Source organism: Pectinophora gossypiella, chromosome 22 (genome assembly GCF_024362695.1).
Source record: "Pectinophora gossypiella chromosome 22, ilPecGoss1.1, whole genome shotgun sequence".
Lineage (NCBI taxonomy): Eukaryota > Metazoa > Arthropoda > Insecta > Lepidoptera > Gelechiidae > Pectinophora > Pectinophora gossypiella.
In genome coordinates, this window is record NC_065425.1 from 3,528,434 (window position 1) to 3,549,444 (window position 21,011).

Sequence of the window (21,011 nt, forward strand, 5' to 3'; positions counted from 1 at the left end):
ATTTTTATTAATTATGATTTTGACTCCTATACTGCTCTTTATAATATTTACATACTTTATTTTAAATTCAATATGGCGGGGTTTTCAAAATAGGAATATAATCAGCCCGCCAATATTCCACGGTGCCCTGCCGATTATAGGTCACGCCCATATGTTTATCGGGGACACAATACGTAAGTACTTATAAATAAGCTAAGCTTTATATCAGTCATGTGCCATCCCTGGGAACGTTCCTGGCAGTAAAAAGGCGCAAAGCTTATGTAAAAAGAGCTTATTACCTTACTTTTAGACAGATAAGACCAAAGTACAAAAAGAAATTGGAAAAATAAAAGCAGCCAGTGTCATTGCGAGGTCGCATTATCCAAATAATATCCAATGATATTTATTCGAAATTCGAATTTGTTTCGGATACACGTTTGTTTGTTGTTTCTTATCTAAAGTGATTATAATGTGTTCAGCGCAAAGCCGTTGGTCCCGGTTACTACTAACCCGGACACCAGCGTTGATGAGGTTGGTAATCCACCTCACAAACCACACGAGAAAAGAAGCGGTGAAAGAAAACTCATTAATAAGGCACTTTTATTTTCAGATGTATGGAAACGGCTAAAGGAGGTGGCACACGAAAGCTTTCAAAATGGCGGAATCAGTACCATTTTGCTGGGAAATTGGACGATTCACAGTAAGTGAAATTATATTGATTACGTATATTCCTTCGAACTAGGAGCGTATAAAACATAGGTAGAACGGGTTCAGTTACTTGTTTCTGTGCTTCGGAGTAAAAGCTTAGGTAAGCAGTCGGTACTATTTACTTAAGTAAGTACGTAAGAAAGTGCGTACTTATTCGTTACATGTACCATGCAACCATGGAATGAGGCACTTTCTACGTTCCTAAAAACAATATAGATGGCGCTGTACAGATTTTTCTTCGATAAACTTTCTAAATAAATAAAAAAAATGAATAAATGATTATGAATTATGAATTAAATCATGGATAATCTTTTATCTTTGATTTTGGGTATAAATGCGACGATGGACGAGGGCGATGACCCTTTTTGTTGCGCCCAGGCACCAAGAAGTAATATAGGTAGCAACGTAATTAATTCTATGCATAATGTGATCCAAATATCAAGGAACAATTATTTTTACATATGCTTCCGCCATTACATTTTATTTTGGAATAATTATGTACCCGAGTAATGAGAAAATAGGTAATTATCACGTTAAAGCTGTACCTTCAATCACTATCTGCTTATATTGTTTTTGGTGAACAGAGCCTGGAAAGCCCCTCATAAAAAAAAGACGTTGGAACGTCCTTAACGTTTAACGCTTTGCGTCTAACACGGTTCAACCCTGACCACTCCCTTTTCCTAAAACACGGAATCATGTTATTTTTCCGGACAAACATAGGTAGACCATGGTTTTCGGATAAGTTAACTAATTTTTTTTTGTAATATCTTCACGGTCAGTAGCTTACCCGTATAAGTATCGCGAAACTGCCTTAAATAGACATTACACCTTTCAAGATTTCGGAAACAGGTTTTAGAAAACACAATTGAAATTTTGGGTCACAATCTTGATAATCTCAAGGTAACTGTTTAAAATTCTTCAAATGTTTAAAACAGGTTTTGCTGACTAACCTAAATTATATTATACAACATGCATAAACTCACGTCTGCAATCTTTAATGGGGTGGGCAAAGCCACGAGCAACCTAAAGACAACATGCAGCCACTTTTCATATCCAACAAATTGCATGGAGATCTGAAATTAATCCTCAACCCTGATGTCAGGGTTACTATTTAGCCTATAGGTCCTAAAGGTTACGTGCATGGAATATAAGAAAAAGGTTGGAAGGACCAAGTGAGCGCGAAACGCGCGCCAGACAAGTACCTATGAGCAAATAGTTCATAAGTACAACGGTACAACTTTGCACTTCATTCGTCCGCAAACTTTACGACGCACAGAGCTCCGGAGAGTCTATTAAAATGGTCTTGTGTATAATAAATAACCTGCAGGGCAAAAAATCACATACCTACTACTTGTCATGCAAGAAGATCCCTTCTTATCACGGGAAAGCTAAAAACCTCAGTATGATCGGCTATTTATCAAAAGAAAATGTATGTAGTATCTTACAAAAAGTATCGTTAAAATTGCAGCCTATGACGTAAAATGTACATTGCTTGTAAAGTGGCTATAGAATTTAAGAAGCAGTAGAGTTATTGTAGTTATCTGTTAGCAGGTGCAGTAGTAAAAAAGTGTGTGTGTGTGTGGGTGTGTGGGGGGGGGGGGGGGGGGTTCTTATACAAAATGCGCACTAAGGCATTTCCACACACTTTTTACACACTTATTATGTTAGAAGCAGAGGCAAATTGTTAATGGCGAATAATGGGCCATCTTAAAAAGTCTAAATGCGGAAAACAGAGCCCACTAACTAATGGCGAAGTATTCCAGGATTAACCTTACGGATTATGATTTCAGTGTTAACCGACCCTGAGGATTGCCAGTACATCGCGAGCACTCTGATGGAGAAGGACGTAGTGTACGAAGTCGCCAAACCGTGGCTCGGACAGGGGCTCGTCACTGCTTCTTGTAAGTTCGCAATAGTTCACATCTCAGAAAATTCACCTATACAGGGTGTTAGTGACATCGTAACGAATACTGAGGGGAATGATTCAGACCATGATTCTGAGTTTTATCAAGTGGAATTTTCCGTCGCAAAAATCATGATCTTTGTGTTTTTTAACTTTGGTATCAACTCAGAATAATGAGCTGAATCATCCCCCTCAGTATTTGTTACGATGTCACTTACACCTTGTACAAGTACATACAAGTAATAGCGAGTTAGTGACATCGTAACAAATACTGAGGGGGATGATTCAGATCACGATTCTGAGTTGATATCAAGTGGATTTTCCTGTCGGAAAATTCATCGAAATTTTAGTGTTTTTCAACTTATTTTCAGTTCTATACGTTTGCGACGAAAAATTCCACTTGATATCAACTCAGAATCATGGTATAAACAATCCCTAAAAGTTTTCGTTACGATTTCACTAACACTTTGTATAGCTATTGACAGTTACAAAGTCAGTAAGTAGATACTATGAATAAAACAAGTCACAATCTCAACAGCACACGTCTGGCGAAGACATCGGAAACTGGTGAATCCAGCCTTCAGTCAACCAGTACTGGACGGCTACCTGAGCGTGTTCAACGAACAATCCAGAAGGCTGGTGCAGGCTCTCGCTGCCAAATCCGACACTGGCTGCTTTGACCACGCGCACTACATGGACGCGACGGCTTTGGACGTTATCTGCTGTAAGTTACAGGCACCACAGAACGTCAAACTCAAAAATATCTCAGAGAAACACAGAGGGGACTAAAAAAAAAACATAAAAAAGCGGCCCATGGATTGGGTGGTGAAATAAGCCCTTAAGTCACCTTATTTTTTTACAAATAATACGTATACTTTCTAAAATTTATTAAGGTAAACAACCTACAGTTTCCTTTCACCTTGACCGACATTGGTCGTCCAGACATTGTATCCTTATAAGGAACATTGATTTACGACAGTCGATAAACAAATAAACGCAATAGTATTTTATTATGTAAGTCCGTAACCGGCGAGCATGCATGAATTTTGATGAGTGGAGTGGAAGCGAAAGTGATGTGTCAGGTTCGTAGTAGGAATTCCGTGGCGGCTGCCTACCCCAACGGGAAATAGGCGTGATTTTATATATGTGTACCTGAGTCCGTACATACACTCTTGACAAGTTGACACCTATTAGATGGGCCAAGAAACAGGTAACAGCCACTCTCAGTAAAAAAATCGAAACGTCTCAATCGTCAATCGTAGTTGCGTTGCGAGTATTCATGTGGAATAAAAAAATAGATTCTAGGAGAGTTTCCCTAAACAAGGGTAAGTGCTAAAAAAAAAACAAAATAGATCGTTAAAAATAGACGTCATTATTGTGAGTATTATAGGCTTTTCGGCGGGAGACGGGAACGGGACAGTTGCTTTCTTCGTTGAGTAATCTAAATAATTAATACGAAGTGGTGTTTTGTGGTTAATGATCGCATTAAGTTAGTCAGAAGACATTCGCGAGTGTTATTATATTGGAGTATTCAATGAACAAAGTGTATCTGCCTATTTTCGCTTCGTGCCGGGAAGCCGCTTCATAACTCAAAAGTTTATGCGGACTTTTGAGTTAATTCGTTTGGGGTTCGGAGTAGGAGTCTACTCCGAGGGTGGGGGCTTAGGTTTCATCATCATCATTCATCACCTTTCATCATTTCATTAATCATCAAGAAAAAAAAAATACGTAAGACATGGCTGTATGGGCATAGTTCCCTTTGCCTTACCCTTCGGGGAAAACCAAAACAAAAAAAAAAATGTGAGTATTATAGGGTTTTTAATTCATAATGTCAAGGTTCGAAATTCAAATTTTAAAATTAAGTAAACTCTTCTTTATTTTTTTGTTTTGGTTTTCCCCGAAGGGTAAGGCAAAGGGAACTATGCCCATACAGCCATGTCTTACGTATTTTTTTCTTGATGATTAATGAAATGATGAAAGGTGATGATGATGAAACCTAAGCCCCCACCCTCGGAGTAGACTCCTACTCCGAACCCCAAACGAATTAACTCAAAAGTCCGCATAAACTTTCGAGTTATGAAGCAGCTTCTTGACACGAAGCGAAAATAGGCAGCTATACACTTTGTTTATTGAATACTCCAACATAATAACACTCGCGAATGTCTTCCGACTAACTTAATGCGATCATTAACCACAAAACACCACTTCGTATTAATTATTTAGATTATTCAATGAAGAAAGCAACTGTCCCGTTCCCGTTTCCCGCCAAAAAGCCCTAATCTCTTCTTTAGTCGAACAAAGATTCGCAAGTGTTTCCATGTTTTTCATGATAAATTAAAATTGTGTCAGTGTCACCAGAAATTTAGTTTACTATTTTTTTGTATACTGGACTGGGAGCGAAGAAATCGTTTAGCTGCTGATCTTTCCCGGCAAGTCGTCAAAACCGACATAGGGATTGTTTCTTTGACACAATGAACGACGGACAGATACTTACCATTACGGTTCATCATATCCGCCTTAGGACTTCATTCGTGGAGTTCCGTGGTATCTGCCTGACCTACCCCGACGGGAAATAGGCGTGATCTTATGCGTGTATCCAAAGTGGCTGTAAGTTACCTCCTATTATCTTAAGATTCTGGCCACCGTAATTAGAAGACATGAGAAATCACCAGTCAAAATCATCAAGTCATCATCATTAGATCCTAAGTTTTTTACGTCAATTGATGTACAAATTAGAACAATGATAGAAAAAAATACGTGTAGATACTTAATTTTGACTGCCCTAATAAAGATTTTAAGATTTAGATTATCTTAAGCCATTTTGACATTTCAATCAAAATGGCCGACAAAAATTTTCGCGAACAATGGCTCGTGGCTGGGATGCAGGCTGCTTCTTCATTCTTCTCTCTCCTCCGCGGCTGCTTGCTTCAATTTATTGAAACCAGGGTGCTACATTAAAAATCACAAATACAAACCTTTATACCGCGTTTTAATATCTTGCCAGCGACATCTAGTAATCATTATTTTTATGACAAATTAAATATTGCATAGTGAAAAACATAATTCTACCCACACTTCAGGGATTACGGGCGTAAATTTATTAATAGGTACATATCATAATTATATTAAGCCACGCTCATTTCCCATTGGGGTAGGTAGACTACAGAATTTCACTTACTATAACCATAGCTTCTTATATTCTTATTAATATGTGTATATGTATATGAGAACAGGTTTTGAAAGTGGTTTAAAGCCATGAACACACCGCGATCAAATCCAGGATGTTTTAAAAGGAAGGCCAGGTCCAGAGTAAGAGACGAGTATGAAGATTTTGATGACAGTGGAAGACGCGTGATCGTAGTATGTGCATCTCGGTGAGGAGGTGCTCGGTGGCGCAGCGGTAAATGCGTTCGGTCTGCGATTGTTGAAGTTAAGCAACTTTCGCAAAGGCCGGTCATAGGATGGGTGACCAAAAAAAAAAAGTTTTCTTCTCGTTCTCCTCCGTGCTTCGGAAGGCATGTTAAGCCGTTGGTCCCGGCTGCATTAGCAGTCGTTAATAACCATCAATCCGCACTGGGCCCGCGTGAAGGTTTAAGGCCCGATCTCCCTATCCATCCATAGGGAAGGCCTGTGCCCCTGCAGTGGGGACGTTAATGGGATGATGATGATGATGTGCAACTCCGGGACCTCTTCCTACCCCAACGGGAAATAGATGTACTTACTCTTATATATGTATTTAAAGGGGATAAGGAATAACGTTACTAAGCGGCTAAGGTATTTTATTATCTAATAGAAAATCGGCGTAATTTCATACCGGTAGCTTAACCTTACCGCTTATATCTATAACGCTTAAGTACCATAGTTTGATGAAATGTAATTTTAATTTATTATGTATTTTTATTTATTTTGTCCTTAGAAAAGGTTCAGAAAGATCTACTATGAACCTGGGTGCGTGAATGAAACGATTGATGAATGTGGAGGAAGCAAGAGAAGTATGTCAGGATCGAAGCAAATGGAATTCTATAGTCTTTGCTTACCCCGGTGGGAAATAGGCGTGAATTTATATATTTATGTAATTTTAATTTCAGTAACAGCAATGGGCTTTGACGACAAAGATGATGTATTGCAGAATTCTACTTACAACACAGCTGTAAACAAGATACATAACACGTTTGTACTGAGAATTCAGAGTACATGGATGCAAAATGAGTTCCTTTACTACTGGACTGCGTTGAAGAAGAGACAAGATCGATTGATTGAAGTGCTACATAGCACGTCTAACACGGTAAGGAAATATTGGTGCTAATTCCTGTAAACACCATGTAATTGTATTTTAAGTTCATTTTCTTATCCGCGGATAAAAAAAGAAAGGGGATGATTGACAGTTCTTAATTTAAGGAAGAATGAGTAAAAGAAATGAATAAGCCGAGCGAATCAAAAAGGTATCTCGCTGGTATGCAAACCGTTTGACGTGTGCTGTCAACTTAATTATGTCGGGTTATTGGCCAATGTAAAATTTTTAGACGGTTGTTTTAGATTTGTGCTTAAAATTGAAGTGTGTTCCATAAATTTGATGCTTGTCGATTACCCGTCCCTTTCTTTTTCGGTGGATAAGAAAATTACAGATATAACTTAAAATAAAATTAGATGGTATTTACAGGAATTAGCACCATTATGTACTTACACGGTCTTATTGTTCAGTTTAAACATAACCTAACCTAACAAAACCGCAAACAAATACACCCGCTTGTCCCGCTTTCCTGGCTGTTAGCATCAAGTTGGCGTCAGGCTTAAGTATACTTACTTAAGCTTGACGCCGGCTTAAGCTTACTTACTTAAGCTTGACGCCGAGTGTACAAGCTTATGTCTCCAAATGATGAACTATTTAAATATATTGGATGATGAGTTATATCTAACCCTATGGTAATATGATTATAAAATTATGGAATTACATTTGCGGCGAAATAGGCGTTAAATACGCGTGTGTGTAGTAGTGTGTATGTACGTAATGGATATAGATAAATAGGTAAAGTTACTTTAAAAAGTTTACGCCTCAATTCAATATTTACTTTTCAGATGATACAAAGGAGAAAATCTGTTTTAATGAGCAACGAAAATCTAGAAAAACCACCGCAGAAAATAGAAAGTAAGTTTGTCATGACTTTCTGATACTGTTCACGTCTGAAAAACCAACGGTTTCGCGCTGTTAGTTGGATCATTGGGCCGCTACTCTCTGATAACGCCCTTAGCAAAGATTCATGCAAATTATGAAGCTTTTTTAGCACCATTTAGGGCTTTAACCTTGGAGGATAAACTTATGGATAACGCCAGATAAGAGGCATCTAAGGCAAATTCTAGTCAAATGCGAATATTTCCGAAAAACACTAATAATTATATTTCTTTACAGAAAGATTTAGGTCCTTCTTAGACATCCTCATAGAGTCATCAGCGGATGGTTCACTATCTGACACGGAGATTAGAGAAGAAGTGGACACTATGGTGTCAGCTGGCTTTGAAACCTCTGCCACTCTATTGACCTTCGCATTGGTGGTGATTGGGTCTTATCCTGAGGTACAGGAGAAAATGTATCAAGAGTAAGTATAACTTGTGAAATGTGCGTCTACTCAAGTGGATTGGACATTTTTAGGATTTCTTGCTCTATTTCTTGCTATATTTGGTCCCATAGAATTGTGTTGGCGTAGTAATTCGTAAATATCCGACCGAAAATGTAGTTTAAAGCTAGCCCCAAGGCAACACCTATCTGTAATTTTACTGAGTATTATAATAACTAAACCAATCTTGTCTTACAGACTAGAAGAAGTATTCGAAGGATCAGATAGAGACGTGCATAAATACGACCTCCCCAAGCTGGTATACATGGATGCAGTCTTGAAGGAAACCATGCGACTCTACCCAGTTATTCCTATAATCGCTCGATATGTCGATAGAGACATACAAATTAGTAAGTAACCTGTCGTACTTTTTCTTATTATACCTAATTCGGGTTGGGGGCGTCTAGTGTTTGAACTTCTACCTGTGGTTCTATCCTTTTCTGTCTCTCAGAACTGTCATATGCCAGAGTGAGATAAAGTGCGATCGTACTCAAACATCGTCGTCGATTACATCGCGTGCGGTCGCGTTATCTCGCTCTAGGAAATCGCGGACCTGAGTGACAGAAAAGGCATAGGAAAGTGCGGTCATTATAGTACAACCTTAAGCCGCGTCAGCACTTTTTACATGAGATTGTGGAGTCTTCAGTTTGTCTCCTTTTCTCGTGTGCCTTGTGAGATAGCCGACTACACCAACGCCGGTGTCAGGGTTAACATTGAACAGCCAAAGGATCTTGACATTGCTCATCGACTATCAATCAATTTCTTCTTCTTTGTCCTCGCCATTGCCCGTTATGCGGGGTCGGATTTCCCATGTATCTCGCTAACAAACATCATCTAAGTATTTTGAGACCTAGAGCCATTTGAGATCAATCAATTTACTTAAAATAAAAAAGTAACTGTTGGTCCTGGGAACTAGTTGTTACATGAGCCATGTCAGGGATTCTTGACGGGTCAATGAAATCCTTGACTCCAGGATCGGTGAGGTCGCTCATTTAAATCACAATCTACACGAAAGAAGAAGAGACGATATCCTTCCACAGTCTTTTTTTATTATTTTTTCTTTTCCATTTCCCCAGAAAACTACACCCTTAAGGCCGGCACTTCCTGCTTCTTACACATATACGGGGTCCACCGTCATCCAGTGTGGGGCCCTGATGCGCATGAGTTTCGACCGGAGAGATGGCTCTGTACTGACGATTTGTCTAAGAGTGCCAACACTTTTGCCAGCTTTGGACTTGGAAAGCGAGCTTGTATTGGTATGTACTATCAACGAGCTAAAGATCAGTCACATCCCAAGAATCGTATTACCGCGTGCAGAACGCACCGTATTTCATATAGCTCAAAACACATACGATTAGGTTTCCAAGAAATCTTAACAAAAATCGGAATGGTGTTATGAACCATAGTCATAAGAATTATAAAATTGATATGTTTGTAGGTGTTTCTAGAATATTCTAGAAACGACGCGTAATCAGGTCTTACGTGCAAGCAGTCTGTTATACACTTACTTTGCAAACTGATTGGACTTTTGAAGCTGATTGTACTTCAATGAAAGCTGTATTGTAAAAGTACTTTTATATAGGGTGTGAATGCTGTATTGGTATCCTAAATGCAACAGCCTCCGTGGTCTAGTGGTAAGAGCGTTGGACTCCGGATTCGATTCCCGATGGGGACATTGTCGAAATCACGTTAGTCACGAAATAAAGCCGTTGGTCCCGGCTATCAGCCGTAAAAACACGTCCACTAACCCGCAGAGGAGCAGCGTGGTGGAGTATGCTCGATACCCGTTACGGTTGATTGAGGGGAGGCCTGTGCCCAGCAGAGGGACGAACATAGGCTGTTTATTTATGTATGATAAGCTCAGGTGCTGGACCAATATGTATGATCGTAGTATATACTTAGTAATTTCTTTTCAGGTCAAAAATTCGCCCTAACATCAGCGAAGACGACACTCTCCTATATTCTTCGAAATTACAAAATAACCGGAGACCATACGAATATGACGCTTAGAATGGATATTATTCTAAAACCCGTATCCGGACATCACATCTCTATTGAGAGGCGAGAAAGAAAACGATACTGATATTTTTTTACCTGGATAAAATTGCTTTTTAGCATCAAGGACGCCATTTTAGCGATATTTTATTGTTTGTTTTAATATTTAAATTGTACGTATTACATAAGAATATTGCATTGTTTTTACGATATTTTAAACAATAAAATTGCAAATTTTATTTATTGCCTATAAGCAAACCCCGAAGGTTGTTTGGAAGAGATATATTTTAGCGATAAGGCTGCATTTGTGCACTTTTACTTTTACAGAAATATAATTTAATGGCAGAGGCATAAAATATTAATAATTATAGCTTGATATTTGGATCAGGGAGGAGCTCGGTGGCGCAGCGGTAAACGTGCTCGGTCTGCGATTGTTGAAGTTAAGCAACTTTCGCAAAGGCCGGTCATAGGATGGGTGACCACAAAAAAAAATCATCTCGAGCTCCTCCGTGCTTCGGGAGGCACGTTAAGCCGTTGGTCCCGGCTGCATTAGCAGTCGTTAATAACCACCAATCCGCACTGGGCCCGCGTGATGGTTTAAGGCCCGATCTCCCTATCCAACCATAGGGAAGGCCCGTGCCCCAGCAGTGGGGACGTTAATGGGCTGATGGTTTGGATCAGGTATGGTATAGAAATATGTTGCTACGAGATATATATTGTATCTCTTTATTTTGGTCAGAATAATAGTGGGCGGAAGATCAAGATCAACTTCCTTACAAAGTTTATTGAAATTATTACTCGCTCTCCACACAAAGGTATTCAGGAACATAGCCTGAAAAAGCCCTCATTCAGAATCGTGGCGCAAATTAACATAGTTATAGCAAATCTAATAAATTTAGAAATATGATCTTAAAAGCAATAAAACAAATTGCATTTAAAAACTAACAAAGTTTATTACAATAATAATGGAAGTGACATAAATACGCAGTTACCATGTTAAGTTGATAACAAACAAAATCGTTTTAAATATAATTTAAAATAAATTACCAAACGGGTTACTCGTAATATTATTATGTTTTGCTTAATTTATGAAAACATTAATACAATTATTATTATTATCATAAATTAAAACTAAATGCTTCTTAACCGATTCTTATCCAGTTAGGTATATAATATAATAAATACTTCATCAGGCTATTTTATACTAACTAATGTGTGTGTATGTATAGAGAATTGTCTTATTCGAGCATCGAATATATTCAAGGAATAGAAAAAAGAGGTTGGAAGGGCCAAGTGAGAGCGAAGCGCGCACCAAAAAGTATTTAAGTAAATAGTACACACTTCAACTCCAGTCGTCCGCAAACTTTACGAAGCTCACCAGTAATGTATGAAAAGGTCGTCTTATGCATTATAACTAACCTGCAGGGCATAAAATCAAATATCGACAATCATGCAAGGAGATCCCTCCTGAGAAAGCTAAAAACCTTAGTATGATAGGCTATTTATCAAAAAAAAAGTCTTTTTTATGTAGTATCTTACGAAAAATAATGATAAAATTGCAGGCTATCTTATAAAATGTACATTACCGACGTGGCTATGGACTTTAGAAGCAGTAGAGCTATTGTACTTATCTGTTTGCAGGAGTAGTAGTAAATGAGAGTGGGGTAAAATCGGCGACAGCAGTTCTCATACTAAAAGGGCGTTAGGGCCTTTCCAACCTTTTCCTTCTATTGCGTGGATATATTTCACTATTAACTTATGTAACGCGTAATGTGTTATAATAAAGTTTGTTATTCATCCTCTTGACCGAACACAACAGTTCAACAAGATTTTTTACTTTTTTATTTAAATAAAGAACAGATTTAAAACTGCCAATAAACATTTTCTAACTTATTTATGAATTTGAATCAGGAAAAACTAGACATTTTATCACGTTTTCTATGACGTCACAGTGTGCTTTTTCCTACAAATTCCATAGTAACTTCGTGTTTTGACGTTTAGTAAAAAGTAACTGATTTGACTACTTGGAAACTATCATAAGGAAGCTTCAACAACCGTGCGTGAAAGTGCCGGCCGGCCAAACAAAATTCAATAATCATCACAAAAGTGCAGGCAGCCATCTGAATCATTTCCGAGGACCCTCGTGGAGCAACGGTGTCCCCGGAGACATAAATTTCCTTTTAGCAGCGCATTCGTAATGTTCCCACCTTCCCTGTTACTTGCATATTTTTGCTATCCACCCTTTTCGCATACACAACCAACGCGACCTATGTTTAGCACACCACTGTAGCTATCGAAGCTATCTTTACCACAACACAAATTGCAATATTGCTTTTTAGATGAATTGCTTCAATGTGGCTTTTGTAGACCCTCAGTGGCCCCAGTATTGAGATTGTATATGTAGGCTATTTATGTTTATCTACTTCTGCGAGCCTAGCACCGTAAGCACGCGACTCTTTGTCGCCGCGACAGAGATCATCTGTCTCTTTCTGTACAGTACTGTGAGAGAGTGACGTGTGACGTATGTCGAGGCGAGAGAGTCGCGCTTACGGTGCTAAGCCCGCTGATGTAGCGGAGATAATTAAAAATAAATAATTTAAAAAGACACCATGAAGGTTACATTACCTCGTCCATTCCCAGTTTGATCGTATGTGACACATTAGTATTCTAATATCTAGTACTAGCTTAGTTGGCCTTTCGGAAGTATTCCTTGCTTTCCTTAGGGCTTGGTTTGATGGTGCTCGCATTCGTATCTGGGTTCCAGTTGGCTGGGCAGACTGGAAATTATAAAAAAAATATATTAACTTCTAGAAGAAGAAGTCACTGTGGTGCTGTGGTTCACCAGCTTGCTTCTGAACCAGCGAGGGCCGGTTCATAGCCCGGTAGTTGACTTGTACCATCATCGTCATTATCAGCCGTACGACGCCATAATAATATCGCCTACGATAATAATTCCCTAGTAATAAGGTATAGTTGTATTTGCTATTTTAATAATTTTAGTTTACGATGGTGTTGGCATGTCTACATAGATAAGAACCCCTAAAATAAATAAAGATTAAAAAAAACTAGGGTTCAGCATACCTTCCCCATGTTTATCGGCGAACTGGAAGGCCTTGACGAGTCTCAGTGTTTCGTCGACAGAGCGGCCGACAGGCAGGTCATTGACAGACATGTGTCTCAGGATGCCTTTGCCGTCGATCACGAATAGACCTGCAATGTGGTATTGCGTCGTTTTAGATAAATACAGTTAGTGACAATGTAACGAAAACTTCTGAGGGATGGTTCAGACCATAATTCTGAGTTGATATCAAGTGGAATTTATTTTTACAATTTAATTTTGCTTCTATGCTGTTCTGGGAGCAAATAAAAAACATAGAAAACGTTCAGCTGCTTGTCTTCCCGGGCATGTCGTAAAAACCGACAGAGGGATTGTGTGCTCTAACATGATGGACTAATGTTATGGGCGATAGGCTGATCCCTTATCACCATAAGGTTCATCATATCCAGCTTACAACATCGTATCAACAGTGGCTGCAAGTTGTCTTTGATTACTTGTGGCTCTGCCCACCCCATTAGGGATTACGGGCGTGAGTTTATGTATGTATGTAATTTTGCGATTTAATTTGGCGCCGCTACTTCAAAAGCGCACCCCTGATGCCGGGCAGCAGCAGTATCAGTACTGGTTGGAGGCCGATGAAATGGATTCTGGTAGGGCTCTAGGCAGAACATCACCGGTTGAGAAATTGGTCGGTGTACTGCGAAACGGAAGGCGAATGGGATAACCACCGTTCTACACGCCCTATCTATGGAGTAATGAAGGCGATTACTCCACCGACAAGAGCGCAGCTCTTACATAAAGAGAGAGAATTTTGAGATGGAAAATTCCACTTGATTTAAACCTTTAGATTTCTTTATTTAGTAATCAGAATTTCATAATTTATCTTTGACCTAGGAAACTATCCAATTATTGGGATGGTTTTCCCTTCAGGTTGGAAGATCAGATTGTCAGTCAGGTTAAAGAGTGAGATAAGTTAGTAATCGGTTGTAACCTGCTTCTCATACCTATTTTAGGATCTGTATAGACCAATGTGCTAATTACTTACCAAACATAACATAAACAGCCTATAAACGTCCCACTGCCGGGCACAGGCCTCCCTTCAATCAATCGAGGGGGTATGGAGCATACTCCACCACGCTGCTCCACTCATCATCACCAGCCCATTAACGTCCCCACTGCTGGGGCACGGGCCTTCCCTATGGATGGATAGGAAGATCGGGCCTTAAACCACCACGCGGGCCCAGTGCGGATTGGTGGTTATTAACGACTGCCAATGCAGCCGGGACCAACGACTTAACGTGCCTTCCGAAGCACGGAGGAGCTCTGTCGTCACCCATCCTATAACCGGCCTTTGCGAAAGTCGCTTAACTTCAACAATCGCAGACCGAGCGCGTTAACCGCTGCGCCACCGAGCTGCTCCACTACACTTTTTTAATTACTTACCACGAAGAGCGAATCCCTGGTCAAGTAGTACCTCGTAGTCTTGCGATATCTTCTTCTGGTAGTCGGCCAGCAGAGGAATATTAAGATTGCCTAGACCACCATCCTAAAAAAATACAATAATGCTAACTATATATAGAACGGTAACTCTCCGCCTTGCACCAATTTGTGTCGAATGCAGACAACACCCCCCGTCTAGGTCTTACTGGGTTATTTGAGATTGATAGGGCTCGAACTGATGCAGCCCAAATGGCCACTGCGACCTAGCAAGGTCTATTGTGACCAAATCTCTACATTTAAAACTCCTCCAGATCAATCCGTCTCTCTATAAACTACTAGTTTGAATTGTCTCTTTCCAGGTCTACTGGAAGAGATTTCTGTTATAAATAAGCTGAACCGTTTATATCTTATGTGCAAACAACTTGTTTTAATGTTTTTGATTCTGTGTAGTCATAAACTGCCTAAATACGTTCCACTGCTGAGCACAGGCCTCCCCTCAATCAACCGGAGGGGGTATGGAGCATACTCCACCACGCTGCTCCACTGCGGGTTGGTGGAGGTGTTTTTTACGGCTAATAGCCGGGACCAACGGCTTAACGTGCCCTCCGAAGCGCGGAATCATCTTACTTTTTCGGACAATCAGGTGATTCAAGCCTGAAAAGTCCTTACCAAACAAAGGACAGTCTCACAAAGTGATTTCGACAATGTCCCCATCGGGAATCGAACCCGAACCTCCAGATCGTGAGCCTAACGCTCTAACCACTAGACCACGGAGGCTGTTAAGGCTGTGTGTCTGTGTAGAAAACTATTAAAAAATAAATAAATAAATAGTTATTTTATTACCTTCCTAGGAGTATTGATCCAGGCAAGATGGCTGAACTCAGAGTCGGTGGAGACACCGAGTACCTGGCAGCCAATGTTGGCGAAGTCTGATGCTCGCTCACTGAACGCTATCAGCTCAGTAGGGCACACGAAAGTACTGGAAATATTGAACGAGTTGTGTTGTTAATAAAATAATAATTATAATAGTCGAAATTCCTTTTAGGAACTTAAGGGTTTAATTCTCTAGAGGTGAGGCGTAATTACACACTATTAACAAACGCCTGCCGCACGGTGCGTGGTGGTTCGGACTGCTCGGAGTTGGTGACGCAGCTGGTGAGACTGTAAGTTCCCAACGTGCCCACACACAACCTGCGGCCGCGCAGCCACCTGCTGCTGGCCATGTCTGCGGCGCGTACTGTGGCGCGCACACACTAGCCACTCCTCCGTGCCGTGCACATGCTTAATGCACTCCTTGCATCAGCACCAGAATGTGATCTGTCTGCGAGATGATGAATGATGTGTGAAAATTAAATATGTTTTGAAAGTTTCGCGGCGCATTGGCGCTTCTGCTCTGTAAAGTCGTGAAATGTAAATAATAAATTAAATAGTAAATAGTCACGATGTTCCCCCACTTTGTATTTCCATACAGCTCCATAGAAAATGCTCGTTTATACGCTTCGAACATCGTTAAAAAAGGCCACATCTAAAAAAGCAATATTGCTATTTGACATTTCTTGGCACAGTTACTTTGATATGCGCAAATTTCAAATTGCAATATTGCTTTATAGACGAATCGCTTTTGTGGCATTATAAACCCCCCTGTCATCAACACTCCTTGTTTGAAAACTAGTCGGTTTTTTAGGTAACACGCTGATAGGTAATACACGCTAATAGGGGAAAATGCACCTCATGATTTTGAGTTAATATCAAGTGGAATTTTCCGTCGCGTAGTAAGTATGGACTTGAAAATAATTTAAAAATACACTGACGTTTCAAGTAACATGTATGCGACACTTGTCACCATATTGTTATAATCACATGGTTTATTATAGTCCAGTCATATACACAGTTTGTTTCTCAAATGGGGTGTGTTGTTGGGAGTGGTACCTTGTTCCTCTTGCTATGGATATACAGAGGTACATCTGACTATCTCAATTAGGAATATAGTGTATAAAACTGCTATTATTTATGGATCAGGCTAACCTGAGTAGGTCTTTCAGATGTGAGTTTTATCTATCAAGGTATACCATACTTACAAGTCTAACGGATAGAAGAGCAGCACAACATATTTGCCGGAGAAATCTGCAAGTTTGATCTGGTTGAATTCTCCGTTGACAACTGCAGTGGCAGAGAAGTCTGGTGCTGGCTTCTGAATGCGAGGAGTGAGGACTACTGAGCCTGTAATGAATAGACATTGCTTTTAATAAATAAAAATAAATGAATAAATAAAAAACCTTTTTTTTGTTTACTACACTCCGATCTGCCGTGGACTTGACTCTTTATCAGATGGTGTGTGATTGTTTTCAATTGTTTAGAGGTGCAGTCCAGTGGCTGCTATTCTCAAGGGTATGTATTGATAGAATTTGATTTCTATAGTTAGTTTTGAGGCCGTTCATCCAGGGAAAGTACATTCCTTCCTTGAATAAGGCACTTTTGATGTACCATCTAACTTTAAAAATATTTCTTGCTGTATTTTTTGCCAATACTGTTTGTTTTATTACTTAACTAGATTAGGTACTATTTACAGCAGAGGAAACAATTATTACAAGAAATTCTTCTTATGATTATTATTTCTTATGTTGCAAATATTTGTAACTGCAATGCAATCTCTGTACGTTTCACTGTAAGTGATGTACCATTCCCGGTAATATTCCCATTCTGGTAATGTTCCCGGTAGTAAAAAAGGGCAAAAGTTATGTAAGAAGAGCTTTATTTTAAAATAGGAATATTCCCACTTTGAGAACAAAAGTAATTAGAAAATTTTCTATTATTTACATACATAAACATAAACATAAATAGCCTATATATGTCCCACTGCTAGGCACAGGCCTCCTCTCAATCAACCGGAGAGGGTATGGAGCATACTCCACCACGCTGCTCCACTGCGGGTTGGTGGAGGTGTTTTTACGGCTAATAGCCGGGACCAACGGCTTAACGTGCCCTCCAAAGCACGGAATCAACTTACTTTTTCGGACAATCAGTTGGTTCAGGTCTATTATTTACGTAATTATTTTAATACCCCCTCGGTCAACTTCAGTGACTTTGCTTCGCAGATTAAAATTAATGATTATGTACCTATTTTACTGAGTTATAGGTAGTAGGTAGGAGTTAATAAGCAAGTAAAGAGAAGAAAAAATTTTATTAAGTATTTTGAAATTGCCCACCTCATTCTAACTTAGTTTCAAAAGTATATAAATAGAATTTAAATGTCTTTAAATAGTATGAAGAAATTTATCCATCTAATGTCAATAACCTTTGACTTCTAGCAATTTCTTCCGGCATTAGCACTTTATGGAGGTTATGTAACAAAATAACTTAAAAATATTTGTAATACTTACTTGTGGAAAAGTTTAACCTCTTAGAAGCAGTGGTGAAGCTCGGGATCACCTGTGAAGTATGAAATTTATGGATAAATGTGACTATTACGGCTGCTATAACGAAATTTCGTAGTATTTTCTTATAGAGTAGGATTCAAATGAGATTTGATGTAGTGATGTCGTTTTTCTTCAAATAAGTCAAATTACAGCTTAAAACTTACCCTGCGAGCGAACTGTTTCACGAGGAAAGACATGTTTTCCGCAAATCTAGTAGAAATCACTGAAACTACGGCACGGAATGTAATCATTCACGGTTGAAATTATTTTGCACTCGACCTCGAACTTTTGTTTTGATTTTGACATTTCATTGTACCTGTAGACGATCAATAAAATTGTCAATCTATTCGGCCTTATTTCATTTCAAGTGTAGTGTTTCATTATATGGTACAGTATTATTAATTACAATGTTTTTGTATTCATTTATAATTATCCTAATTTTATTGTGTATAAATGCAAAGGGAAACCAATCAACTGAACATCCATTATAGTTAATCATTGATTGATCGTCTAGGATGCGCTAAATCTGATTGACAGTAGCGTTTCGTTGGTGCTTGTATTTAATAAGTATTCATTAAATATTAATAAGCTCAATTATTTCCAATTGGGGTAGACAGAGCAACAACCATTGCATTAATAAACTAAATACATAATTACCCGTATTTCACCTTGGTTTATTAGTGATAAATTATTGACGGTGAGCCACCGCACCGTTTTTGAGCGATTATAAATTGCACAAGGTTTATAAGTAAAGATAAATCATTCAAGCCGTGGTCGATATTATGATAGGCTCTAATGTGGCTAGCAAAACCGAACTTCGATTTGAAGGTTCGGCCACATGGCGCACAGAATAACTGGCCAGCAGAATTAAACGTATAGTTGTAGGAGGGCTTGTGTCGAGTCTTCCGTATTTGGCGTTTTACGTCAAGATCTTCTAAACGCTTCTTTTCGTACTACTTATTTAAAAAAGGTTAATTAACTTATAAGTACTAAGGGCTGATTTCAAATATGGAATAGCAACATTTATTATTCTACGAATAGACGCGACTAGAGAGTACGTATTGAGAAAACGGCTCTATAAAATTTTATTATTCCATTGACAAAGCAATTTAGCCGTTTATTGATCTAACAAAGATTGATGTTTATTAGTACTTACCTACCATTGTTCAGGTAGTATAAGTACTTCAATTAAACTCTAGCTTCACTTCCAACTTCCGTATTCCCCAAAATCCCCAAGGAGGGAACAAAACTGACAATTAATTTGTTATTCAGGTCTTCGGTAGTTATTGTTAGAGTGTTCCGAACAGTGGTGATGTTATTGCAATAGTTCTGGAATATTAACTAACTCGGAACCTCATCAACAAACCAGTAGCTAACTGCTACCTTACAACTTACCTTTATGCTTACATACAATCATCATCTCCCTAGCGTTATCCTGTGCTTACAGGTTCCACTTACCTAACCTGATTTGACAGGTACGATTTTATACAGAAGCGACTGCCTGTCTGACCTTCGAACCCGAAGGGAAAAGCAGCTCTATACAGGTGTCAGGTTAGGTCACATATCCCTGAAACCATCTGTAACGCATTTCTCGGGTAAGTTGGTGAACGATGCTGTCTTTCACCAAACATGAATTCGAAAACAAGTTCGAAAATCATTATTTATACATAGACATAATTATTTACTAAAATTGATACATATTGATTGCTTTTTTACTGATTGCACACTTATGACATGACGAATTTATTCAACACATCATCGAAGGGAAGATAGAAGGAAAGAGAGGAAGGGAATGACGAAGCAGAGCTTACATGGAACAGATATCTTGTAAACTACTTAAATCAAAGAATTGGCCTTTGATAGACAAAATGGAGAATGCTTTACCAACAAGAGCGTGGCTCTTGAATTGGTAATGATGATTTATAATTATGTCAGGTATATACCAAACGTTTACAAACTAATTTCTAGCAATCGAACTTCCTATGTTCATATCCAACAAATTGTTTGTAGACGTCTTGGAAATTCAACCGGGTTTGCACCACAGAACTTCGAGTGGGTAATTGCCAAGTTTCGAGTACGACTTTGTGATAGCTCGTCGAGGATTGCTTTAGGGCCCTATCTCACTAACACACCCCGGACACTTCATACAAACAACCTCGTTTTACACAGACACCCCACATTGAAGTTATCTTACACGCGCATCTGTGTGTGTGACATCTGACGCCATACGATTCAAGTCTAAACTGTGCTCGAGGGGGGTTGAGGTAAACCTAGCTCAGACGCGGTGGGGAGCGGAGAGTTGCCGTTCTATACGTAGTATTGTTCCTTATTCTATGTCACTAGGACACCATGCCACCAGCGGGAAATTTAAATTATTCGAATTCGATAAAACGGGAGCCGGCATGGAAAATTAAACCTTATAACATAGAATAAGGAATGTATAGAACGGCAACTCTCCACTGCCCACCAGCGGCTGAGCTAGGTTTACCTCACGCCCCCTCGGTCTCACTTTAGACTTCAATCATAATATGGGCGTCAGACGTCACACACACAGATGCGCGTGCGTGTACCATAACGTCAATGTGTGTCTGTGTAAAATGAGGTGTTTTGTATGAAGTGTCCGGGGTGTGCTTATAAGTAATTGTGATGTTCCAGATTCTCCGTATCTGTTACTTTTCACGCGGGCCTTTCACTTTAATAATTTTACATTGATAGGATGAAATGCTGACATATATAGGCGATTACGCAGAAAAAAATTCATTAAATTCATAGTATTTTTTATGTCTTAATAAAATCAAATATTTCGCACCATAGCAATAGTAAGTACATAACTGAAAAGTAATAGATCTTGAGACCAATATTATAGCAAGTTAGAAAAACACACACAACATATTTTACAT

At 39.1% G+C, this 21,011-nt stretch overlaps 2 protein-coding genes across 2 annotated transcripts; one reads left to right on the forward strand and one right to left on the reverse strand.

Moving 5' to 3' along the window:
- The first annotated feature begins 597 nt into the window (after positions 1-597).
- Positions 598-10,340, forward strand: LOC126377121 (cytochrome P450 4C1-like). Its single transcript, XM_050024796.1, has 9 exons — positions 598-679; positions 2,478-2,588; positions 3,129-3,314; positions 6,679-6,875; positions 7,667-7,736; positions 7,998-8,184; positions 8,401-8,552; positions 9,279-9,458; positions 10,119-10,340. Coding segments are annotated over exons 1-9 (1,251 nt in total). The 5' UTR covers positions 598-678; the 3' UTR covers positions 10,286-10,340.
- A 790-nt stretch (positions 10,341-11,130) lies between these two features.
- On the reverse strand, positions 11,131-18,431 carry LOC126377198 (peroxiredoxin-2-like). The gene is made up of 7 exons (XM_050024894.1): positions 18,276-18,431; positions 18,076-18,124; positions 16,774-16,915; positions 15,539-15,674; positions 14,699-14,801; positions 13,279-13,407; positions 11,131-12,974 (listed from the first exon to the last, which is right to left on the reverse strand). Exons 1-7 carry the CDS (start codon positions 18,360-18,362, stop codon positions 12,883-12,885), a joined length of 738 nt encoding a protein of 245 aa, XP_049880851.1. The 5' UTR covers positions 18,363-18,431; the 3' UTR covers positions 11,131-12,882.
- Between the last annotated feature and the right edge of the window lie 2,580 nt (positions 18,432-21,011).